This window comes from Patagioenas fasciata, chromosome 9 (assembly GCF_037038585.1).
Source record: "Patagioenas fasciata isolate bPatFas1 chromosome 9, bPatFas1.hap1, whole genome shotgun sequence".
Taxonomy (NCBI): domain Eukaryota; kingdom Metazoa; phylum Chordata; class Aves; order Columbiformes; family Columbidae; genus Patagioenas; species Patagioenas fasciata.
Window position 1 is genome coordinate 15,632,327 of NC_092528.1, and position 26,646 is coordinate 15,658,972.

Sequence of the window (26,646 nt, forward strand, 5' to 3'; positions counted from 1 at the left end):
AGCTGGCGCATTTCAAGTTAACAGTGAAGGTTAGGGAGGCTGCACGTGCCTGCTGTCTGTGCTCTGTTGATGGGGAGTCTGCACATTCTGAGCTCAAGCAACTGGGTAGATGCACAAACCATGGAAAAAGTTTCCATCAGCACTCACAGTCCATAACAAAACAAATCTTTAACTCCAATTATTGCCACTTGTTTTTACTAGAAGAGGAATTAATGCATCATGAACCAATAGAAAATGGATGGCCTGTTGAATTTGGCTCAGAAAGTCTTTAAATATGCGATGCTTTTTTTGCAGTAGGTGTTTATAATAGCTCCACTAGCTGAGGCAAAGAGTTGCCCCATGTTTTAAGTTGATTGTCAATTTTTATAAAATTGAACTTTCAAAGTAGTCTTCTCTACTTTTTGCAAGAAGTATATAGACTTCATAGCTGAATCTTAGGAATAGGTTTTAGTGGTTTTATTTTCAAAATTTAATATTTTTTAAGTTTATCTCATAAAAGTAGACTTGATATGTGAATGTATATTGGTGAAGATTTTAGCTTGTGGTTTTTTTACTTGTTGCTTATACTGTAAGATTTTCCTGTGGCATTTGATATTAATATGTCGCAATAAAACCTCTGCTTTACGTTGCCTGGGTACAATGATTCAAATAGTTAAATTATTATTAACATGCATTTTTCTACTGATACGTGTTTTCAATAGGTTACAAATAAGATCTGCCTGCTTTTTCTAGTTATTGGTGGTTCAGAGCTTTCATATCCCATAGGAAGAATTGAAAGCCACAGTTGCCATTCTTTCCTAACATTTAGTCACTTCCTCCTCCTTCTAAAATTGTCTTTAAAATCATACATGGGGTTTTCTCCTCTTATTTTTAGTAAAATTTTAATATAAAATATAAATATTTTGTTTTCAGAAAAATCTTAACATAAATAGAAGTATTATGAATATAAATTATTGTTTGTGAGAAGTTGTACTGTTATATTGATATTATGTCTGTTCGTAGCTCTTGCTGTTCCACACAATCAGATGTTTTTGCACCTCCTTCTCACCTCCTGTTAAGAGGAGCTTTGCTGCTGTGTTCTCCTAAGTATTCACAGATAATTTTTTTTCCATAGCTCTCCACAAATACATATACTGGAATAATATTTAAGTTATCCTTACTGATTTAAAGAAAAAAAAAAAAACAACTCTGAAATGCAGTATACTTTCACAGTAAATTTATCATTAGCTGCAGATACGTTTGTAAAGCAAGATGAATACAGCTAAATATAGCATAAAATAGCCAAAATAGTTCACATTATTATTTCTAGAAATAAATAATTTTCAGGAAAAACTCAATGAGCAGCAAATACTCGTGTGGTAGCTTGCTTAATCATTCAACATGAAGTAGATGCCCGCTGAAACATTATCAGTGTCATTCCTAGTATGCAAAGATTTGGATCATTCTTATGTATCAGCTTGAATTAAATCAGCCAGACAACTTTCAGTTGACTGTGTATATCATTTTTGTACTTGCATAAGGAATTTGAGGAAAATTACCAAAAATATAGAACAGAGATGTTTGGAAAGCAAAAAGGCAAATGAGAATCAGTCGTGAACTGTTTGCATTTGCAGTACAATACAGCAGCAGCAAAGAGAGCTTGAACAGTATTGGCCCATCTACCCAAAGACATGAAGGAAGATAAGGTGGTAGCTTCCTTTTACATAATTAAGAATATTTGGAACAAAAAGAGAAGAAAAAAGTCTTAACATCTTAACAGTGAAATGTTGTAATTTGGAAAGCTCTTTTAAATGTATTCACATAAGCTTCAGTTTTGTAAGTAATTTTAACAAAATATTTTCAAAGAAAAACTTGCTGCCTATAATCAGTATAGTTTCAACTTCTGTGATTCTGTTTCCCTCTCTTTTTATGACTTCAACATACATGAGAAGATAGAACCTAGTTGGTTTAAAAAAGAAGAGCCAAATCCCCAAAACAACAAAAACAGCTTTGGATGTATTAGAATAATTTCATAATACAAAACCCATTAATTTTGCTTTAAACTTAAATCCTGTATGAAAAGGAGAGGAGGAGGAGGAAAAAAAAAAAAACAAAACAAACACAAAATAAAACAAACAAACAAGCAAACAAACAAAAGCCCACCACGTTCTTTACAAATCAGGATGACTGCATTCATGTCATCAGATCTTAGGAAACAACATGCTGCTCCAAAATTTACCACTGATCATTTCTTAGAAGTGTAACAAATCAAATTCAGGATCCTGTTTTATAATGAGCTAGTATTTTTATTAAAGCAATTTGATAAAATAGGTAAATCATCTGAAGAAACAGTGTTGAATTCATAAGGCCAAGTTCCAAGTTGGACACTGAAGCAGAAATAATCAACTGTATAAATGCAGCATGGGGAGTAGCTCACTAAGGATCTACAGAAAAAGAAGTTGGCTTTGTACTAGATCACAGAGTGAATGAGGCAAAAAAAGTCATGTCCGTGTAGAAGATAACTGTTGTCCATGTCGTTTTAGTAGGTTAACTGTACCTAAATGAGATGAGAAGCAGAACTGCAGGGACTCTTCATGTCAGAGCCATCATTTCCCCAAAAGCATACAGCCAAAGTACTTTTTTTCAGTTGGTTTACTAACCTCCTCCTGAATAAACAGCACAGTCTTTATGTAAGTAAATATATATGTGTATGGAAAAGTGGACAAAATGGGTCTGGACAAGTTTCAGTTCCCATTTGCTGCTGTTGTTAATGTTCCTCAGCTGAGACAAGAGTGTGCTGTATGTTAGACAATGTACAGGTTTTTTAACTAGAGACTTGCTTTACTGCTCAGTTTTCCTGGATGTCACTAGCAGCTCTTAAGATGAATTGAAATACTGTAAATTACTAATATTCAATGTAAGATACATTATTTTCTCTAGAAAACATTTGAAAAATGAGCTGACTTTTCTGCTTTTTTTAAAGGTGTATCTGAATAATGTGGGTTTATCGGGAAGAAATTTCAGGCTTGTACAAATCTGTTGTCCCTTAGGTTTGTGATTTTTTTTTTTTTTTTTTTTTTAATTTTAATTTTTTGGTTTTATTTTTTTTAATCACAGTTCAGATTGCTATAGTGTTTGGTGCCAACATTCTGGAACATGTTTTCAATCTGTGCCAAGGTAAATATGACCTCCTGGAACGGCTTCCTGTCGCTTTGCTCGTGTACATCATTTCCTTTCTGGACCTTGAAGATATTGCCAGGCTTTCTCAAGTTTCACGCAAACTTAAAATGGTAAAATATGTGTATATGTATATATAAATTATTTTGAAATTGTTAGCTTTGCTGTGCAGCGTGTTGGTTTTGATTCATCTCACGTTTGATGTAACCATCAGTCTGCTTTTCTTAAAGTTTGAGACAATAAATTAATCATCTGTATACAAACAGCTGAATGGGTACAATAAAAACTAGATCTTAGGCAGTTAGAGAGACTGTGCTTATCATGCAGACTTTTGTCGCATATAATAAACACAATGGTCCAGATAATTCCATTGTAACCCATGGCTGGGTGTTTTGCACTACTGCCAGGATTAAGGATTTGAAATGTAAGATGTATGCTTTGCATTATGATTTGTATTATTGTAATGTCTAGAAACCTCAACCACGGACTGGGATCTCCTTATGCTAGGCTCATTAACGAAGAAATCATTGCCATAGCTAGAGAGCTTACATTTTAAGTGTTTGACAAAAGACAGGAGCACAAGGAAACAGGGGGAAAGGGTTCTAGCTTATGAAAAATAGGAAGAGAAGCATATTAAAGAGAAAAATAACTTGATTTTTATCCCCAGGGATGCTGTAGGAGCCTAGAATGAAGCCTGACAAGTTATAGGTTATATGGTTACTGAAAACATAAGTAATGGTGAGATATTAGGAGGAAGATAAAAACAGGTTTAGTCATCTTGAGTCTGATGTGACAGCTAGATACTCTCTGAAAGACTTCAGAGAGACAGATTAACCTTTTAGTTTGGAAAACAGGACATGTGTCTGGTAAAGAGTTCATCTCTAAATTGTATCAGGAGATCACTCACAGGGTTTGTATTATTTTGAGGTCATGTAGCCCCAAATTTCCAGAAAAGTTCTACGTATGACTGCTGACAGTTCAAGAGGACATGGCTGTACTGCTGTTCCTATGGTGTGGCTACAAAGACATTACACGTGCTTTAGCGAGAATGAGTTCAGGTGAGCACAAGAAATAGGAGACAGTGTAAAGAAAGAACAGGAGAAAATGGTGAGGTAGGAAAATAGAGCATGTCATGAATTTAGAGATGAAGGGCAGGTGGAAGTAGATAAGCTTGCTGAGTTCTGGGCTTTATTTCAATTTGAAGAAGAAACAGTTGCTACTGCAATCGGGAAACAATCAGCAGAGGATAAGAGAATTAAAAATGACTAAAAGAGAGGAAGAGAATGACTGGAAGGGAGGTCAGGAAATTATTTATTAGTATATTTGGCATCAATCCATCATTTGTGGAGCGTGAGTGGAGTAAGACAAGCAACCGTGGAGGGCAGTAAACTTTTCATTAGTTTAACACAAAACCTTGGCTATTCTGGAATTTAAGGAAATCCTAGAAAAATAACTTTCATAACACTAAAGAAAAGATATTGGCACAATTAAATAACCTATTACAACTAGTAATGCCATGCCCTCTTTCTCTGATTTCAGCAGTATTTTTAAGGACTTTGCCCCAGTACTGTGAATTTTCATTTCCAGACTAATTTATGTGTAGACTGGAATGCTGCTCTATGTGGAATTATAAAACAACATATTCGTGTTTTAAAATATGGAAAAATAGAACAGTCTCTGCTCTCAGGACTGAAAATTTGAGTGTGAAGGGCTCTGTACATCCATCCTGTGCAACGCAGCCTCGTAGGCTGAACTAGACGGTATCTTCATGTGTTACCCAAAGCACGGCATTTCTCTGTGTGGTTCTGAGCATAAATCCAGCTCTCCAGATTATTCAGACACTTTCAATATGCTTTTCAAAGTATTTTAGATTTTCACTAAGTACTATTTTTAGGTATTGTAAAAGAAGCTCTGTCTCAAAAGGAACAATGTACAGAAGTCCTAACGTGGACACCCACACTGTGGGTTTTCCAAAGACTTTTTCAGCAAACTTTGGTATTGTGATGTCTCCCAGCACAGGCGCAGGATAGGATTCATTTAGTTTATTTTGTATGATGTCTTTGGATAGCCAAAATTAAACTACAGAAAGGAAAATCCCGCTTTTGAGTGCTCCTGAGAGCTGCTCCCGGCAGAGGGAGCCCGGTTCCCAGCCCAAGGGCCAGGACGAACCCCCTGCGCTGCCCCAGCACAGGCTTGTTCTCATTTAGAGTGGGGAAGATCTCACTGTTATTATGCAGTTCAGAAGCCATCAGCACAGAAAGAAAACCGCAATAATGACAGTGATTATCTTTTTTTCTTACTGTATTTTTTAATAGAACACTGTATTTGGAAATATAGTCTTATACTAAAAATCAGTCTCTATTTTTAACTTGTGTCCATTTTTAATAGGAACAACAGAACGGTTAGAGACCAAGCAGAAATTTAAAGAAAACTTTAAAACGGCATATATTTTTGTATTAGGACTTCTGCAGCGATTCCCCCCCAATAATCCTGCTTCTCCTTTGCTAAAATCTGATAGCACGTTGTGTGTGCCTGCAGTGTGATCACTCTCACAATTCCATACAACAGAAACAGGACCACAGGTACTCTGATACAGCTTTGCCGTAGGCAGTGAATTAAATAGTTCAAGGTATCCAGCTACATCAGCAGCATGTACCAGAACTTATACCAGGACTTTTGCTCTTCTATTTTTGTTACTACTTGGGACAGGCATTCCAGCCACTCACATTGTGGTGATCTAGAGCAACTCTACTTAGGTCTCTGCAGTTACACAGTTAGAAAAGTGGAACATTTGGGAGAATCAATGTTACTGTGCTCTGATATAACTTACAATGGGCAGATAATATACTCAGAGTATCTTCCTAATTTTTTTTTTGTGGCGGTTCTGTCATCCAACAAATTACATAATTTTTTCTTCCTGTTTATAATGCAATATTTCCACCTGATTCTGTTTATGGAGTCATTCTGAATGAGGGAAGCAGCTCCTGAGAAACAGGCTTAATCCCTACAGTGCTTCTAAAAGGCTCCTAAAATTGCATTTCTCTTGTAAGAAGACCAAATGCAATTTGCTGCCTTTCCTTACCTTGAAAACCAATTTGTGATGTGATTTATGTGTCCTAACAAATTCTTCGGCATCATCTCGCACAGCTTCATTGATTTTAGTGGGGATATATGAATGTTGTGGTTTAACCCGGCAGGCAGCTAAACACCGCACAGCCCTTTGCTCGCCCCGTGCAGTGGGATGGGGACAGAATTGGAAAAAGGTAAAACTCATGAATTTTGAGATAAAGACAGTTTAATAAGACAGAAATGAATACACAAAACAAGTCATGCAATTGCCTACCACCCACTAACCGATGCCCAGCCAGTCTCTGAGCAGCAGTCCCGGGGCAACTTTCCCCCAGCTTATATACTGAGCATGATGTCGTAAGGTATGGAATATCCCTTGGGTCAGTGTCCTCGCCATGTCGCCTCCCCAGCCCACTCGGGGGAGTGGTGTGAGAAGCGGAAAAGGCCTTGACTCTGTGTAAGCACTGCTCAGCAATAACAAAAACATCCCTGTGTTACCAAAATTCTTCTCATACTAAATCCAAAATACAGCACAGTACCAGCTACTAGGAAGAAATTAACTCTCCCAGCTGAATCCAGGACAATGAAGTACATACCAGGAAAGTATGTGGCATTACAGCTCCTTTTAGTGCAGCAGAAAGGCCTTTGATATACCAGAAGAAACTTCTCAGATTTTTCACAGAAGAACATGCAGTATCTTGCATTGACAACACTGGGAAAAACTTCCCTGATGTCATTGTGAGTTTTAACTAATATTGTGTCTTTCAAGATAGGTGGGCAGCTTGTGCTGCAAGTGACCTTCATACAAGGTGTCTGTGTTATCCAAACACATTTTGTGTAGTAAAATAATCAGCAATTAATAAGACAAATTATGTTTTTATGCCTCTACTTTCTCTTACAACTAGGTATGTAACAGTAATGCACTATGGGAAAATATTGTGAAGAACTTGTGTGACACAATTACACCAGAAATGAAAGAACTTGCGCAGGAAATAGGCTGGAAACAATTCTTCTTCACAAACAAGCTTCAGCTACAGGTACAGCTCCGAAGGAGGAGGCAAAAACAAGATGCTCGGGACAAAAATCTATCTGAATAAAGATGCATTTTTTTATTGCAACAATTGTTATAAGGTGTGGATTTGCTGTTTATCAGGTCAGACATACTGACTTTTCTGCTTTGCTAGGGAAAGAAGATTATTTTAAGGATTGAAAGAGCAAAAACAAAACTTGTCTTACTCTGAGCAACATGCAACTAATACAATGTTTAATATGTTGGGCATCCTGAAATTGTATTATGGTCAGTATTGTGACAGTTACAGGCAATTGAAGAGATAGTACCTTCTTTGTACTTCTTCATTCTGACTTCTGTATCTTTTATATACGCTATACGTGCCCCATGTCTTCCATCAGATGCTATGGCATTGTCATCATTACCTTTACAGAAAACTGCATTATCATTTCTAGCTACAAAAATTGCTAATGACTGCTAAGGTTTTTACTGTCCACCATGGTGAATTTGCAGTGTTTATAGGCAAGTCACACATAGCTAGTTCCAGAGTTTGATGTGTGTTTAAATATCTTTAAATTAATTATTTAAACTTCATGCAAATAATAATTTTGTCACCAAGAAGAAACTTCTTTGGTGACTGAGATTGCGGATCAAATTATTGTCCTCATCTTGGACAATCCATCAGAATCATATTTGAGACACTCCAGCAGAATGGTATACAGGCAACATTTTTCCTTGATGTTGCTGATGCAGGAACATTTGAAACTAATTGACTTCCATTTTTTGAGTTGCATTTTTGAGAGGAGACATTTACTATGTTACTTAAGAGTGTTAAGACTAAGGCTGTTCCTACATGACTGACTTGCTCCAACAATCATCTTCAGTAATTCAGAGACCAAATATTATTACTCTGAAAGTTCCAGTTAATTACTATATCGTTTGCCATTCACCCGACGTAAGGCTTGAGTATTAAAAACAGTGATTGCAGTATTTTTATATAATAGTGTAATATTTGAAGAGTGTATTAGGTTTACAATTTTTTAACGTGTTAAGTGTTAAACTTGAATTTTATACATTGATTAAAACTATGCATACAGGGTTCTTATTCTGTTTCTTTATAAAGCAGTATTTTAATTCGTAAAATATATTTGCTAGTTTAGATCAAGAATATTTTGTTGTACAACTATATACTAATGTTCTTGAAGCATGTGGTGATTGTAGATACCCAGAAAAAAAACCTTAAGTACGTTCTTTTCTCTTTGTGACTATTTCCTTTTAGAACAATGACAAATACAAATTTCATTACGTGCATAAAATACTATATTCATAGAATTTCTGTTCTGTGTAATAAAAAAACTATAAAATGTAATTTTGCTTTGGAGAGATGACTTTAAGAACTACAGTAGGTGAGCAGAGCTACTAAAAAACAGACCCTCTGTTTTTCTTAGCTGGTGCTCTTATAACAGATTTAGGCAGTTTCAGGTTAGGAAACCAGAAGTTAGGCCAGCCAGTATGGACCGACCAAATATTAATTTAAAATCTTAATTTAATTCAATTTTGTCAGCCCCCCTTCCCTTCTCCTTGATCAACCATGTACCTGTCCCACCTGTCACAAGAAACAAGAACAATCACTTCGCAGGATAATGTTCATTTTTAAGCTTAAAAAATGAACTTAATTAGTAAATGAACCAACAAAAAAGCTGATTTTAAGGAATTATTAATACCGACTTTGTTTTGACACCATGTGTTGCAGTTCACTGCCACCTCAGTTGTTTAATATCGGTTTTAAAGGCCATACATAACTATCCTGTATGAATGAACTGATCTAAATTTTAAAGTAGTATGGAGTTCTCTGAAGGTTTTCTTTTTTAACTTGGCTCATTTCAGTGATCTATTTTAAAGTATATCCCTGCCAACAGTTGTAGAAGGGCAAAACTAAGAAGCTGGTGAATTCCAATATAGAGCAATGCGACTCGTAGTTCACAACTCGTCTTTAACCAACCTTGCAGCTATAAAAAGATCTGTATAATGACATTGTTGCATACTGAATATTTGTCCAATAAAATAGAATAGTATCAATTGCTTTTAAAGTGTTCCAGCAGCATGTGTCAGTATTAAACTAAGAACCTGATTTGTCATGGAAAGACTTTCATAGAACTAGCAGGAAAAAACCATACAGTTACTATCATTTGATAGGAAAATTAACATCAGACTTGCATGCCAAAGCTGAAAAAAGTTTGTCTTGCACCACCATACTAAACATTCTGCATTGATTACCATGCATTTAATGTTGTTTATGAGATCTTATTTGAATATTTTAAACAGTCTTTAGCTCTTGAATGCTCTGCATTTCTGATTTTCTAGTGAATAAACATCTCAAATGTGACCAATCTTACTTCATGGTGTACATGATAAGCAGCAACACAACTGCTCATAATGTAACAAGGTTTTGTTATTAAATTAATTGTAACAAAATTTATAATGCTGTGGTCCATTTTTTTTCTAAAACTCTATTTTGCCAATTTTGCCCAACTCTTTAGTACTGTTTACTTGACAAACAAGTCCCATGGCAGGAGTCAATGGCAATGTTACCAAGTTCTGCAATACCTCTAATTTGGTAAAGCAACCAGAAACTTCAAACTGTTTCTGGAAACGTTTTCCACTCTGTGAATAACAATAATATTTTCAATATGTTGCCTGTTTCTGCTTTTATGTTTGTTTTATCTCAGGTGCATTAAGTGTCACAGCATTTATAATGCAGCCTGTGTATTGAGAATTACTACTTTATTATGCAGTTGATACTTAAAAAAAAAATAAAATAAAAAATCCTTGAAGTATAGAGTCATTTCAGAAAAATATAAGAACTTTTCTTCAGTTTTGCATCACAGAAACAGTAATTTTAATACACTGAATTAATTGAATTATTGTACCAACATTTCAACCATACTTGACTAGCCAGGTAAAAATACATTTTCTCATACTCAGTAACTAATCTTTTATCAGACAGAACATATAGTAGGAAGGACTTTTATAAATTGTTCATATCATGATTAAATTCTCTTGTAGGACTCGTGTAAACCAGGAGTAACTGCACTGCAGTCAATGGAGTTTCACCAATGGTTAGTGGTGAAAAGTTAAAAAAGAAGCAAGAGGAAAAGGCTCCTAGCATTGTTCCAATTTTGAAGACTGGCAAAGTGCTTTTAATCCCTATATTTGTTAGTTCTAAAGTAAAAGATCTTAACTCATTTTAAAAGCATATTTCTCATAATTTATTACCATTTTGGTGCACATTTTCTTTTCACTTAAGTACAGCTCAATGTGGTTGGTTCCATAAGAAAAACAGCTTCATGCTGTCATACAACAGAAACATGAAAACAAACAATTCTATAAAAAAACTTCTGGAATTTGTTCTATACTTGTGCCTCTTCTGTAGGTTTTTCTTTAGGTTGTTTCTTTTGAATACAAGGTTGTATAAACAAAAATATTATTCCCACCATGTATAGCAAGCCAGATATGTAAAAAGAAAAGTCGTATTTATGTGTGATGTCATAGATCCAACCTGCAAAATAAAGACAAAACATGTTTGTTACAAAGCTTGACAACAAGGTACATTGAATTGGAAATTATGAAAAATACTGCACATTTATTTAATGTCATTTCAGTCTAATCTGTAGATATTTTGTGGAAAAAAGTGGATGGTGACTTTCTCCTCCTGGAGATGCTACAAATGGAAATGTATTAACAAAATCTCATGTTCATTCACCAAAACCCAAAACTAGTGCAAAAACCTATTTCTTGTTTAATATCATAGAAGTCTTAAAACGGGACTCTAGCTATGTGTCATCGTAAGAAGCCAAGCAACCTTCTCTCTAAAACTGTTCATTTTTCAAACAAGTTATTATCACAGGTCTGACTTTAAAATAGATATTTTGGAATCTCAAACCAATTAGTTCTCCCATCCTACTATTTTCTTTGTGCAATGCCCACAGTGCAGGTGAGTTCCACTGCCGTGCCTTGTGCAAGCGAACACATTCCCAACAGCCTTCCCAAAGATTCGCATACCGATAAAAGACTTTTCAAGAGATGTCATCTCAGTACTGCAATCACTCTCATTCCAACCGTAATTCCTTTGCAAAAATACAGTTACTTCAGAAAGGTGTGGGAACCCAAAAGAGCAACATGCCCTCATGTCATGCTGGTTGCACTGCAGTGTAACCTCAAGATCAGCTTTTTTTACCTCAACTACGTGCATCCTATTGGCTTCATTACTAACGACCAAATACAAAGGTGTGTTCAGCACAGCCTCAGAGGTGCTGGAAGAATATACGATAGAGTAAAAATGCTGCTGCTTTTCAAGGGCACTACATGAGCTTTCTTCTAAATCATGTCAGCTCACCCAGCGGAGGGGAGAGAAGGTGAGGGCGTCCTCGCTTTCCAGGGCTGCTTGTGCTGCTCAAGGCTCCTGTTCGGCCGGGTGCCAGCCCTGGCTGACCATGCCATTACTCACAAGGTTTCCTACTGCTTTCTTACAATTTGCATCTCTGTAAAAGCCCACGTCTGGCTATAGTATTGACAGTCAGTACCTGCACACCTGTGCTTCCCTGTTGCTTTCTATGAGAAAATTTATAATGAATGTTTGTTTAAACCCAAGTAATTTTCAGGATAACATATATACACGTCTGCCTTCTGCTGTGGCTGGCAGTAAAGAGATGATGAGCAGTCCCCAAAGTAGGCATTTCTGGCTGAAGGACGGCAAAGCTAAGTTAGTTAAATCAACACATCCACTGGCAGCTTGCAGCAGTGACACACAAACACGCTTATTAGTTCTTGGGGGTAATACTATGGTACAAACACTTGCATACCCTGAAAACTACTCATCATTTTTTCATCCAGATAGAGGCATGAGTATGCATAGTATAAATACTACACAAAACACATAAAAATAGGTTAAAACTTTCTCATTTAAAAAAAATATATTTTAAAGAAACATACCCTTGAAATGACAGACTGTAATAGATTTGAGGTTATTTGCAAGGATGGTGATTTGTAGTGTGTGAATAGTGAGCGGGTAGCCAGCAGATGTGATCTGTGAATTTGTACAATGTAAAGCTGGATGTTACAGTCCATTCTGAAGCAGCTGTAATTTTGTTAACTACACATGCTCATAACATAAGAAAGCTTAATAATATAACAAGTCACACGGTTATAATACAAACATCTGTTGGTTAGAAGTTTGAACTTTTTACCTGCAAAGGGTGGCCCAAGCAATGCAGATATTCCGTTGGCACAAATGATGATGCCATAGGCATTTGCAAGGTGTTTCGTTCCAACTAAATCTTCAGTCACAACAGGCATTAGAGAAAAATAGCCACTAGAAAATCCTATTAGAGCACAAACCACAGCCAGGCTAATGTACGTGTGCATTAGTGGCAAAGTAAGAATGCAGGTGACCAGGGTAAAGTTAGCTATGAGGAAGACATTCCACGTGCTGATGCATGGGAGATCAGAGACGATTCCAAGGATCACTTTACCAAAAATATGAACAATGGCTATAATGGATGTCAAAGGAAATATATTGTTCTGATTAGATAAGTTGTACTGCTTGACTATTTCTGGAAGATGAATAAAGGGAATGACAAAGCTGCTATAGGCAAATAAAGCCCAAATTATAAAGGCCACAAATACTCTATTGGTAAACAGTGATGCAGCTCCAAAGTAGCTGGAGTACCATATTGCAAAGCCCTTCCTGACCGTGACTGTCAGCTGGCTCACTCTCTTAAGAATGCGCAGTCCGTACATATTCCTTCCACCTCTAGATTTATCTCCAATGTCTGTGTGCTGAACACTGTCAAGCACTTCTTCATTTGTTGCCTCTTCTTTTTTTTCTGATTCGTCACTGAGGGGTCCATTAGATTTTATAGTCTCTGCAGAATGGGACAGAGCTTTTGCCTTATTATCTTCACTATTACTTCTCACAACATATTTTTCACTAACATCTTTGGGAGAGAGTGGTCTCATAAGCGCCCCGCAGACACAAAGGTTGAGGGAGATGGCGCCCTGGAGGAACATGGCGCTCCTCCACCCGTATTCGGTGCAGAGGTACTTCAGCAAGGCAGTCATTAGGAAAGCTCCAAACCCCGTTCCCGTGGTGCTGAGTCCTTGTGCAAGCGCTCTTCTCTTCTGAAAATACTGCCCCACCATGACCACTGCAGGCAGATAAACCATGCCACTTCCAACACCTACGAAAATAAAAACCAAAGTCAATCCGAACTTTTTGTCAACGAGATAAAAAGCAGTGAAAAATGAATCAGTTTTATTTCTAACTTTTGCACATAGTAGTAAAACCGAGAATAAATATTCAATTCCCATGTTAACTTTCATTTCTGTCTCATAGTACATTCCAAATTTGCAATAGTCATTCCAGTGAGAACACAATACTGCTATTTAACTGCTGGAAAAAAATGAAACATGTGGAAGAAAAAACCTTTACCTCAGTTCAGCATAACACCACTGGAAAGCCCCAAACATCCCACAATAAATCAGTGATGGTTAATATGGCAACAACATAAACAAACCCTATTTTGAAACATCTGTATATTTGTAATACTTGCACCTGATTGTATCAGCAACCAGAAATGGCTTAGTGGGTACATCGTGTTGCTTTTGCCTAAGTTCACCAGCAATGGAAACTGAGACTGAGTTTTGTCCTTTGTTTGTAGCTGTGCAGCCACAGTGACCGTGAGATAGGTTTCAGGAGCCAGTACGGGGCATCAGGCTGGTGGCAGGACCTTGGGTGGCTGCATGGTTTCTCTTTGGGCACTCCAGGAGAGTCCAGGGAGGGCCACACACCACCTGCACAGGCATATTCTTAAAAGGCAGATTTCTAATTTTGTAGAAATCCCCCTACTTATGGTTAAAAACCAGGGTATTAAGGTTAAAGTAAAAAGTGTTGAGAGTTGTGCAAATACCATTAAAGGGAACAGTTGCCCAGTTTTTGTCACAGTGAACTCCTGACAGAGAGGATTTGGAATGGAAAAGGTGTGTGTAGAAGATGCTTCTAAATTCACTGTGATCATAATCTAGAAGAGTGTTTTGGGCTTAGAAGTCTTCCTAAATAGCTGATAATGTAGCTGCATGCAGCTAGATCAGAGAAAGAGCTCTTAGTCCAGCGAAGCCTGAAAAAAACCCCACCTAAACACCATGGCAGTGTACTGTGGACAGAGCTGACCTGTTTTGCCTATCAGAAGCATTTATTTCTTTGCTATGGAAATATATAACCAGGTTTTTATTTTGCACAAAGTCTCCCTCCCCAAACGCAGCCACACACTCTGAGGAAAGCTCTCTGCTCTAGCAGACCCCTGCCCAGCCGGAGCAGCCTGCCCTCGCCTTTGCAACACGCTGAGCCTCGCGCTTCAATTACTGTTTACTATGCCCCTCTGCACATCCCGAGAAATAACGAATTTAAAAAATTGTTTTATCTTTTCATTCTGTGGGCTACACAGCAAAACATAGACTTACCACATGCAAAGGCATGCCACCTTCACAGGTAAGTACAGAGCCACAACCCTCTCCACCCATTTTCCTCACAGATTTGTCACCCTGCACCCACAGCAGCGGCAGGGCCGGCTCCGCCCACCCCCGCGGGGCCTCACGGACATTTTGTGCCCCAGCCCACAGGGGCCCCAGGGCTCCCCAGACACGTGGGAGAGCAGAAGGGTCCTCTACCCTGCTGTGGGCAGGGAAGCCCATGGAACTGGGATGAAGCTGGCGGGCAGAAGGTGAGGGGAGAACACTGTGAGGATCTGGGGGGAGAACCAAGCTGAGGAGAGGGCGCTTTGGGAGAACCAAGCTGAGCTGAGGGCGCTTTGGGAGAACCAAGCTGAGCTGAGGGCGCTTTGGGAGAACCAAGCTGAGGTGATGATGGTTTGGGAAGGGGAGCTGAGACAGCAGGTAGCTGCAGCCAGGGGGTACAAAGTTGGGATCACAGGGATGTACTGCGTGAGGACACCTGGCACAGTGGGTCACCAACGCAAGAACAGGAGCCATGAGCAAGCCCACAAGCACTGCATGGAGGCCCAGAACTGATCACGTCAGGAGACAGCCACCGAGCAGCGGTCTGAGTTCTAATGGCCATGCGAACATGACAGAAACTTCCCCGAGGTGGCAGTGGGTGAGGTGAACATGAGCAAGGGGATGGCAGTGAGGGGACGGGGCCGGTGGCGATGGGTGAGGGAGGAGATGGTGAGTGAGGGCAAGGTAAGTGAGGAGATGGCAAGTGAGGCGATGGCGAATGGAGGTTTTGTGGAGCTGAAGGAAACATCTCAGGCATCTCTACACTGGTTTTCTGGTCAGACTTACTCCTGCAACAGCATCTCACTTCTCCAGCTCATGTATAACTTTGCCTTGTGTTTTTTTCTGAAAATATGGGTTTCAGCCCTCTTTAAATTCTCTATATAATCTCTGCCCTTTTGTCTGGTATTTTGGTTTCTTTCTGAAAAGTAGCAAGGGCTGAAAGGAGTGTATAGATTCCTGTCTGCTTGACTATATTCAATATATATGGAAACAGAAATTTCGAAAGGGTACAGCTCTTACCAGCCGTCACTCCAAACGTAAGGAAGAGGTAGTGCACATTTGAGGCATACGCACTCAGTATCCAACCCAGGGCATTCAATACGCCTCCAATTATAGCTGTCTTGCGGCACCCACACATGCTGATGAATAAACCAATGAAAGGACCTGTTAAAAAACATGAAAAAATGTTAAATTATTTATTTAATTCTCTACACTTTTTAGTAGTTTTTCACATGAAGATTCTGAATGTTTTAAATAAAATGTTAAACATGAGGCTACTCATGCAATTCAGATCATTTTCCCTATTACCGTTTGAAATCATGGGAAGAAAAAGTCAACCAACCGACCAATACTTAGCAAATACCTGCAGATCCTAATATCAAAGTTGCTCCATGAAGAAGCCACAGTTTAAACAGAGGAAGAAATGGAAACCATTGTTCCCAATACTAATGCTGTGTGAGTGCAGGCTTTTTTCACAAGTAACTAGAAAGTAAACATTTTGTTTCGTTTTCACTGGTATATTTTAGGCAGACCTAAATACATTTTTTTCAATCTTAATTTAGGGAGATAGAGATGTGTATATACGTATATACACAAACATACCCCTCCATACATTATTTTGGGTTGATCCAACCACAGCTTAAAAAATGACTTTTAGTTCAGCTGCCAAACTGAAATATAAACTGTCCAAACTCAACATCTTCTCCTCCCAGGTAGAGTACGGGGAGGACCACAAGCTTCACAGATCAGCTGTTTTCTTAAATCTAGTGAGACCTTGAAGTCACAGGCATCCTTTCCTGCTCATGCTGTCTCCTGGAGTAATTGTCTTCTCTATCGTCTTCCCTCTTGTTCCCTTTCTCCCTCTAACTTGTAAAATTTGTCCCGGTGACTTTAAAAAGGCAACTCAGGAGAACTTGGGCAGCTCTGCTAATAAAATGGAAAACTGTAAGAAAATACTTGAGGGATGAGTGGCAAACATATTCTTAAAATGTTTGTAGTTTTGAAATAAATTATGCTGGAACATACCTACAATGAGTGTAATGCCCATGCTGAGGGAGCTAACCCACGCTGTTAAGCCACGACTTTGATTAAACTCTTCAAGCCATTCCATGTTGAGTATTCCAAGGGCCATTTGGGACCCCATGATAAGTATGTGCACAAGGAAAGATGAAAGTACAATCATCCAAGCCCATCCTCCATCAATGTTTGGATTAGGCTTAACTGGCTTACTTCCAACTTTCGAGTCATCTCCAAAATCATATCCAATATCCTCTCGACTAGCATACATTTTTTCCACGGTATTCTGAAACAAATGCAGTAAATACCCTCAAAATACATACAAATGATCAGATTTTGTAGTTTAGTTCTAGGGAACAGCATAAATCACTACCATATTTCACGGTGGTTTAGTGCAATTATAAAGTGAATACTGGGTTTTCATTGTGCAAATGTAAAATGCTTAGAAAATTCTCTAATTAATGTTTCTTTGTGTACCTTATTATCATGGCTGTCTATGCAGGAGTATTTACAGGTTGACAGTAGGCTGCACTATTTCCATTACTATAGATTTTACTTACTTGTCGGTGGCTGAGCACACTCACTCTTCATGGGTTGACTGTGGTCACCAAAAAAGACAGGTCTCTCTCTGTATGTTCCTTCTCTGTATCACCTTCTGATGTCCCAGTAAGATTATGTACCTTTGTGTTCAAGTTGATAGAGCTTGGAATAAAAGACGGAAATCCTGAAGAGGCAGGTAGATGAAGTTACCATATGTTTTCAGAGGAAACCAGTTTTGAGATGTATTTCCTTCTTAGTAGTGGAAGAACAAGACTGAAAATAGAAAGATAAAGATTTAAGGTCCTTGATTTCAATATGCCTTGCTTACATAAACTACAAGGGCCTTGTTACTACCTCTCTGGCAAGCTTTTTATTAGAGTCAACTTGACAAACAGTTTGCTATTATGCTTTCAGTTTCCATAGTATTAATCCATATAATCCTGCTAAAACCAAAGAATTCTTCCAAATTAATGTAAATGCCTATCAGAATCAAACTCTGTGGCAGAGTTATGTGCATAGATGTACGTAGGATCGAGCCACAGCACATTAATTTGATTGCTCTGATTTCTTCCATTGTTGCTCTAAGTGAAGATTACAACACAACATGAAAGTAATTTCAAAACCATTTTTAATTGATAAACAGGCAAGGTGCAGAACCCCGTCTTCCCTCCATCTGATTTCTGCTGCAACATATTGAAATGTCACCTGACTGAGGAGCACCACATCAGTTTCCATGGAGACTAGAAATATAATGATACAAATTACCAGAGATAGTAATTTTTTGTCTTCCTTTCTTCTCCAGAGAAATAAAAAGAGACAACAGCTTCACAGCAATCAAAAGCGACAAGAAAGTTACCAAAAGATGTTTTTAAAAGTTCTTTATGCGTTCTTCGAACCCTCAGGAGTGCCACAGGGCTGGCTCCTCACTGCTGAAAACTGGTGGTGAATGGAGTAACTCAGATTCTGTACTAACTGAAAATTTTGGCTCTTGTCTTTAAATAATGAGTACATTTTGCTTCTCAAGTGATTACCTTTCCAAACTATCTTGCTTTTTTTCTTATTGCTAGTTAAACATAAAGAGAAGGCCTTGAAGTATTTCATACTACTGTGTAGACGGAGTCAGAGCTGATTGGTCAGAGCTACCATTTCTTTCACAGACAACAGTGAACACCTGCCCATACACGTAAGCTCTGCAAGCTGCCTGCTGGGTAAGTTACTTTCATAGGAAAGTACCACATATGCCTTACTTGCAGCACAGGTAATTATGTGCAGCTTGAATATGTAAGCTCCTCCAGAAGCATGCTGATTTGCCTCGTACAGTGAACTGGAGCTAAAATATGCTGTACTGCTTTTATAAAATTTTTCATAGATGGATACTCTTTTATGGACTACGTTGCCACTAGCCCTAATGCGGCCATGGAAAGTATTGATGACACAGTGAGGGAAAACAAGAACTGTGCACATTTAACACCTGCTGCATGAGTAGATAAGCTGGGACCAACTGATGAGTTTACACCTGGGTACCAGTGGAAACACATACTGAAATTACTTACTGGCTTTTTATTTCGAAATCAAGAGGCAGAGAGAAGAGGGATTATGCTTACAGGTCTTTCCAGAGGCCCTGCAGGGTGTCTGAGGCAGGACTGGACACATGGTGAGGGAAAGGAGAGCGGGAAGTAAGTCAGAGCCATGCAGTGGTGCAGACTTTTCTCGAACATAGGACAGCCTTAGTCAAATTATACTTCATCCTTCCTCTACAGAGGTTAGGTCTTAAAGATGACATCTCAACTATTTCCTATTAATGTACTTGGAGCTCGATCCCCCATTGATGTAGCTCATATGATACTTAGGGAGGATTCAGCCCACTCACAAGAGAGAGCAATACTAACTGCATAAAGGTAATAAAGATAGTGAATAATCATGGTAATGGGAAATAATGAGAAGTGGCAGAATAAAGGAAAATTGCAAGCTGTTATACATGCTCTGTGTAAGATTAATGAAAATGTATAATGGATATTACAGTACATCTTAGATAATGGAATACAAAATTCTACGAAAATTATGTAAGTGAAGATTCAGAGTCAGGATTAAATGAGGAGCCTTACCTTTCTCTTTCATGCTTTTGACTGGTTTTGAGTGCACCTCAATATTGATACTTGATACAAAAATTTTCATCTTTGGATAGGAAATAGATATGGTTTTTTAATACATTTTTAATTATTTAATGCAAAAATAATTGTCATTGAGATACAAAGGTGTGACACTTATCTTTGCAACCGTACTGACAGAACTGGCTTAGATTGAGTAGATGCAAGTTAATGTCATGTGTGCATCAACCCCCACAAATCTTCTGAAAATATTTTCCCTTTGAACAGGATTTTTGCTTATTATTACTTTTAAACTATTAATTTTCCACTAGTGTCACAAGCTCAGAGTGAATACACTCAAAAGCAGGGAAGGTCATTTCCCATAAGTGCACAAACTCTCAGGCTCTGGACAAAGCAAGGACTGGATCTCTGGATCCTCTCCCCACTACTGACTCATCGCCCTGTGGCCTATGGCACCCAGGAGAAACGCACTTACCTGCCTTCAGCCTCCTTCCCACACTACAGCACTGCCAAGAACGCTAATATGGAAGGCAGAGAAGCCCAAGGGGCTCTTTGCAATTATGAAATCCAAAAGAAACTGCAATGAAAATGACAGCAGCCGATTCATGAAACCAGCCAGGCTTCCCCCATGGGAATGGCAGCGCAGAACCCACTGCCAGTCCCAGTGTTTGAACAGAGCCCCTCAGAAGGGGCTCACAGGAATTGCATTTACAGGCAGGAAAATCTTACTTCTTGTTTGATGAGATGGGGAAGGACTAGAATTTTTTTCAGAAAAGCTTTTTACATTGTGTGCACACATGGTTTGCAGAGCTCTTAGAAAACTGGCCCAAAGATTAATGTCCACAAAGATGCTGAGCTTTTCTGAAAATCTGACTCATGAGATATTTTAGAGACAAATGGAGGTGCTGTCAGAAGACCAAAGTTAGAAGCAAAACACTAAAGTTCCCTGTACCATCAGTGCAGGTATGGCTCTCTAGCTTGTAGTTGAACTGGATCATCAAAAACCATCTGATCTTGATATAAAAAGTCCATAATTAATAATTTACATATACTTGGGTAACCTCTTTCAGTACCTGATTGCCTCTGTGCTAAAATGTATAAAATAAAATCATACTTTTAAGGCACTTGGAATGGATATCTCATAAATGTACTATAAATATTAATGAGTTTTGCTTCACAGTATTCCTAGTAAACATGCCACATACAATTATTTGTCTTTTGAAGACATGCAGAAAAAAACATTGTTAAAAACATAGTTTATTTTGGATGTCCTAAGATTTGGTAGTCTAACTCCAACATGTCAATACATGGAACACTTCAGTTAATAGCATCACTGGAGAGGTGCGTACTGGTCACTTCTGTGGACCAGAGCGACAGTGCGTAACTGTGCATGCCCAGCACGGAAGAGAAAATCAGGGAAATTAAATGCTTAAAGTGCTAAGCTCACTACCAGGGTCACAGGTTTGCACGAAGTCGATGGCAGTTGTTTCCAGAGCCGGTTGCAGCCCTCCTGCCCCTGAGGGCTGACCCCAGGCCCGGCGCAGGACTCCTCGGAATCCCCTCGGTGCTGCTCTCAGTGGCCCACGAGTGCTCCCGCGTCCCCGGGGGCGGTTGGGCACAGGCTCAAAAAATATTTTTCTCCCTTGGGTGCCAAGGGAATGGGCAGCTTGTATCTATTTTGGAAACGCTTACAGACTGTTACTGGAGCAGCCCGAAGGCAGGAGCCGTACTTTACCCGCACTCCCCAAGACAATAAATTTGGGAGCTCTACACGTCACGCCTTCCCCAGCATTCAAGTCAAGCTCATGTATGAAGAACCCCGCTCAGACGGAGAGGGCTGTCACCCCCGAGCTGTCAGGGGCCCAGCTCCTGTCGGTGCCCGCCGAGCAGGGGCGGGGACGCGGGCCCGAGCGCAGCCGCCTCCCCTGCTCGCGGGGCTGCGGCGGCAGGGCGGCGTTTGGGAGGACGGGGCGGCTGCAGGCGCCGCCCGCCCGCCCGCCGGAGCACAAAGGATGACCGCGAGTTACCCCGCTGCGGAGATGCTCCCAGCTCGCCGCGGCACGGAGGGGTTGCCGCCGCTTCACGCCAACCCCGGGCAGCCCCGCGGCCCGGTACCGCTTCACCGCGCCGGCCCGGCTCGACGCGCATCTGCTGCAGGCGGTGCGGCTACTGCACGTTGCCGGTGCCGGTACCATACGGCAGCTCCCGGCTTCTGCCGGGGTACTCACCTCGCTGCCAGCGGCGCCGCTCCAGCCCGGCACGGCGCCGAGCCCCGCTGTCAGCCGAACGTGCGGCGCTGCTCCGGTCCTCAGAGCTGCCGCAGGCTCCTGACCACCTGCGCCTGGCCCCGCTCAGCCGCCCGCGCCGGCTCAGCCTCGCCCCTGCTCGCCGCCCCGGGGCTTATTTTCTGCAGCAGTCTGGCAGCGGTCGTGGGCCTCTTGCCCCCCGGGCAGCTCCTCTTCTGCACCGCCTTGTCTCCATTCCCTGCAATTTCAAATCTCCACGCTCTTTCATTCCTGCGATACCGGCTAATTCTGGTTTGGCGGAGATTTGCAGTCCTCTCACATGCACACTCTTGTGGCTGAATGAAGTTTATTGCTGCACAGGTTATCGCCGGAGATTTACATCTGAGAGAGTTAGAGGATATAAACCCAAAAAAAAAAAAGGGGGAGGGGGGGGGGCAAGCAGCCAGTATCTAGATTTTAATAGCTGTTGGATTATGTCTACTTCAGAGAGGCTGGTTGAATTTATGTAGCCAAACCACCCTGACAATGAAGCTTGGAAGCTTCATTGTATAGTACCTTATGTGTGCAATAAATAGGCTTCAAAAATATTCCTCCCTTAGGAGAAGAAAAGATTGGCAGAAATACACTCTTAGTTTTTCAAAGCAGTATCCAGACCTCAGTTGTATGTTTCCGAATAGGCTGACATTAATGAGGTACACGGTCCGCAATACATTGCTTTGACTATTGGCAGTGAATTTGCCCAGGCTAAAGTGATTGCACGTCACTGTGCAAAACTTTTCATTATCAGAGAATCTTCGTGTCCTGGAGCAGTGCACTGAATAGCATAAATAACAGCTTTTCAAGAAGATGTAAAAAGTAGTTGAAGAGAAGACAAAATAAGGAGACACCTTAATGTTTTAATGGTGGTGTATGTGCTGTCTATATGCATAACACATATAGAGTCTGTTAAAAAAGAATTCTTTTGGAGGATTTCAAAAATACATCTTTGGGGCTTTTAAGATATTTTTTCTACATTTTTATTTGACCATACTCTTTGAGCTATATGCTGTTTACATATGCAAATCTCACCTATTTTTTCATAAAAGTTTAATCTTCTGTTCCATTATATATCTACTCCATCAAATGTATCAATATGAAACACTTTTATCTGGTTTTGGTTCAAGTGTGTGGCAGACTATGGACTATTGCTATGGTAATATGCTTCAGTCTTTACATGAACCTTAAACTACTTGGCATTGTAGTCTTAAAAAGATAATCCTTTTCCAGAATAAACAACTATATTAATGTCAGGTTCATTTACTTCTCCTTTGTAAACAAAATTAGAGTTCCCACTTTAAAATATTATAGTATTGCATTGCAAATGTGTACACGTTCCCAATTACTTTGTATTTTGCAATTCTGTGCCAAACTGTATGCACATTTGCATCCTATATTTTAACTTTGGCATTAGCTTTTTGGCTGGAGTCTGGCTTCTTAAAAAGTTTAGTGCTTGACATTTGAAACTTGTTGTTTGTTGACTACTATTATTACCCAAGCTTGAGACACATACATTTTGATTTGTGAATCATCTAACATGCTAACATACTTGATTAAACCTACCACGGAAATTTATTTGCTGGGATTGTGGGATGACTAGCCACACAATATTTAAAATATATTTGTTTGATGGGCTGTTAACCCATGTTCCCTCTACTATTTGAGATGCCACCTGTGTGCTTAAATCCTTGTGCTAACAGAGATTCTGTTTTCACAGTTTGATCTGATGGAGAATTCACTTAGTTGTGTCATACTGCTTCAGCAGTTTTGGTTCATATGTCATTGTGGATTTATGTTGTCTCCCAGGAAGATGAGTGTGTATGGATCTATATTAATTTTAACCACTAAATTGGAGAGGCTAGCAGCAACGTTACAAATTATGTTCAGTCAGAAGAAAAGAAGTCCATTTTGTAAGAGTGGGAAGGACAATTCTATGGTATCATAAACAGTTCATAGTTTTTAGCAGAGGTGTATAAGGTGTCTGATCCAGTAAAATAAGATGTAATCAAAGTCTGACAGACCCTGGTGCCTTAGAAATCGTAACTGTATAAAATGGTTGGATGGCAAGCAGAGTAACCCCAACTGAAGAGGAAGGACTTTTTACTAGTCCCTTAAACATGATGGTAATTTTATGTTGTAATATAACTTAAAGGGAGAGAAGAGCAGAGAGAGGGAGAAAGGCAGGAGTAGAAGGAGTTGGTAACTCAATTTTGGTGACGGTCGGAGAGTCTCTGTGGTGGCTTAGACTTTTACAGTCATAGAATACCTGTGGTATTTCAAGTTAGCCATGGTTTTGCCTAACCTGCCCTTGAAAGCCTTCAAGGATAGACACTCTTTGGTCTTTCTGAGCAGTATGTTCCTGTGCAGCACCACCCATGCACAATCACATGCACCCAGTCACAACTCCAGTGCTCCATTTGCTCAATGATCTTTGCCAGTCTCCTTCAGGTAGTTGTAGATGGTTACTGAATCTCCCCTTAGCTGCTTCTTTGCCAGGCTACCAAGCCCAACTTCTTCAACATGTCTTCACAAGTCATGTGCTGTAGGCCACTTACCATCTCATCAGCCATCTGCAAGCCCCTCTTCTGTTTCTTGACATCCTTCTAGAACTGGGGAACCCAAAACAGGACACATTATCCCAGGTGTGGACTCGCTAGCACTGAATAAGGGAGGATAATAATTTCTATTCATCTCCTGTCCATGCTCCCTTCCTAATGTAGCTCAGTATATGGTTCACTTTATTCAGAATGAAAACATCCTGTTGGCTCAAATTCACCTGAGTGCCCACTGTGACAGAAACATGCTTTTTAGGTGGGCTGCTGCCCAGGCAGCCTGCACTGGTGCCCAGCACTATTCAGCCCCATGTGCAAAGTTTGCACTCCTTGTTAAACTTCACAAGGCTTCTGTTGACCCAATTTTTAAGTTTCTCAAAGTCCTCCCAACTGAAGCTCCACCATTTGGTTTGAGAACCAACCACTTCTAAGTAATTGACTGAAAATCTGCTGCAGGTGCATCCTGTATCATCCAAGTTACAATGAAGGTAACGAACAATACTGGTCCCAGTATTGACCCCAGAGTGTTCTGCTTGCACTGGCCACCAACTAAACATCAGCCCATTGATGACTACCCTTCAAGTCCAGCAGTCCATCCAGTTTCAACCTGTCTAGCAGTTTATTCATCCAGTCCATACTCCACAGCTTTTTCCTCACCTTGGGCTTTAACTGCTTGCTTATTCCCTATTGCTCAAAATGGCAGCTGTGCTGGAGAGCTTACAGACTGCTCAGCCCTCTGAAAATGTGTATTGATGAAAATATAAAGTGCTGATTTGGCTTCCGAGGACTTTTCCTCTGGCACTGCTGCAGTGCTGATCACTCTCCTCCCTAAAGCTCTCATTAAGTCACCACACTACTTCCCAAGAAATGGTAACACCGCAGTAATTGATAAGGAAGTAAAGTTTTGAAATAACAGCTTGGTTGCTGCAGCATCAAGGTACAGAGCAGAAAAAGCATCTTGCTCCTTGTTTTGTTTGAGCCCTGAACTTTTAACCAGTGCAAAGTATCACCAAATAGCCCAGTCACTTTTTGCTACACAGTTATTGTTAAAAAGAAAGATAATTTATGGTATTTAAAGAATTCACCTCCTTTTCTTTTAGTAACCTCTTTGGGTTACTGAAGAATTCTGTATATTTGGAAGAGGTCCTGGGTTAAAAAAGGAAAAACAAACAAACAAACCAACCAAAAAACCCTCTTTTTTTTTACTTTGGCATAGAGACTGCACAGTAGTACAGCTTTCTTATGATTCCCTAAAAGCTGAAAAGTTTGTGGTTCTTCTTCATTTTGGAAACTCCAGACTGCCAAACAAAAATAATGGATATTTTCTTGTTTTTCCCACTGCCTTTCTGAAGAGAATCCATGGTATCTTTGGTGGATTTACCACAAAACAACATCCTCAATGAATACCCCAAGCAAGTTTGGACATTTTCGGCAACTCCCCTGCCTCCTCCCATGATAGCTGCAGAGTCCTACCTAAGTCGGAAAGAATCAACTAACTTGCTATCTTCAAGTTCACCCAGGACTGAGGATAGACCATGGGAATGGAATTCAAAAGTGGAAGAAAAAAGCAACATTTTTATCATTGCTGGCATGGAGATTTCCATTTGCACAATAACTACTTGTCTTTTCTCTTTCTTCCGTCTCCAAGAGCTGATGTATTATAGCAGCTACAGATATGAGAGGGATCAGGAGGTCCTGTCCAGTTTTCTTAGATCCTTCAGGGACACCACGTCCAAAAAAACTATTATGTGTATCCTGTGAGAGATGTGAAAGTTTCCTGAAGTGTATTAAAAGGTCCTCAGCAGACAGGGATGCTGAAGAGGGGCACGGCTATTTCATCAGTGCCTTGTCAAGACCCACATTAGAGATTCCATCGGCAAAACTGAATATTGCTGTTTCACACATGCGGAGTTGGGGCCATGTTCTTCCTGCCACAGGGAAGGGGAGTGCGGCACAAATGAAGGGGAAGAGTGAGTGGGAAAAGGGCACAAAGCTAAAGGAGAAGCCTCAAGAGCTGGCAGGGGACATTGGATGGGTAGGAGTAGGTAGAGTGGCTTCTGCTTCTGAACTGAACTGCTGCCATCCACATACTTTTAAGTCCTCCAGGTGGGAACAGCAAACCTGGGTTTCTAGGTTGTAGATGAAGAAGCCAATGGGAAACGGATGTTCTGTGATTTCTTATAGTTAAATCCCGGCTTCAAAAAGTCACAGCACAGGAGAAATGGCACGTGCTCACAAAACAAAGGAAGATGTTATAAATCAATCCCTTTTTTTGCAGCACTACTTAATTTGAGCCCTGCACATTGACAATCTGAGTTGCATATTGAGAAGGTAAAATAAAC

At 39.9% G+C, this 26,646-nt stretch overlaps 3 protein-coding genes across 10 annotated transcripts in view; 2 read left to right on the forward strand and 1 right to left on the reverse strand.

Moving 5' to 3' along the window:
- FBXO36 (F-box protein 36) overlaps positions 1-9,709 on the forward strand; it is a 28,517-nt gene extending 18,808 nt beyond the window's left edge. The window contains exons 4-5 of one of the 2 annotated variants that reach the window (XM_065844242.2): positions 3,097-3,269; positions 7,131-9,709. In XM_065844242.2, the coding sequence (XP_065700314.1) occupies positions 3,097-3,269; positions 7,131-7,322 (365 nt within the window). In that variant the 3' untranslated portion in view covers positions 7,323-9,709. The remainder of the gene's footprint in view (positions 1-3,096; positions 3,270-7,130) is intronic. The other variant, XM_071812512.1, reaches the window with a different exon arrangement.
- RASA2 (RAS p21 protein activator 2) overlaps positions 1-26,646 on the forward strand; it is a 423,219-nt gene that overhangs the window by 295,457 nt on the left and 101,116 nt on the right. The gene's annotated exons all lie outside the window — the stretch shown is intronic.
- On the reverse strand, positions 6,434-22,063 carry SLC16A14 (solute carrier family 16 member 14). 7 transcript variants are annotated; one of them, XM_065844240.2, is made up of 6 exons: positions 21,699-22,063; positions 17,383-17,546; positions 16,832-17,108; positions 15,827-15,970; positions 12,481-13,473; positions 6,434-10,793 (listed from the first exon to the last, which is right to left on the reverse strand). In XM_065844240.2, exons 3-6 carry the CDS (start codon positions 17,091-17,093, stop codon positions 10,645-10,647), a joined length of 1,548 nt encoding a protein of 515 aa, XP_065700312.1. In that variant the 5' UTR covers positions 17,094-17,108; positions 17,383-17,546; positions 21,699-22,063; the 3' UTR covers positions 6,434-10,644. The 7 variants fall into 7 exon arrangements, with proteins under 7 accessions (XP_065700312.1, XP_065700311.1, XP_071668610.1 ...); XM_065844239.2 differs by having other exon boundaries at positions 17,383-17,635; XM_071812509.1 differs by lacking the exon at positions 16,832-17,108 and having other exon boundaries at positions 17,383-17,635.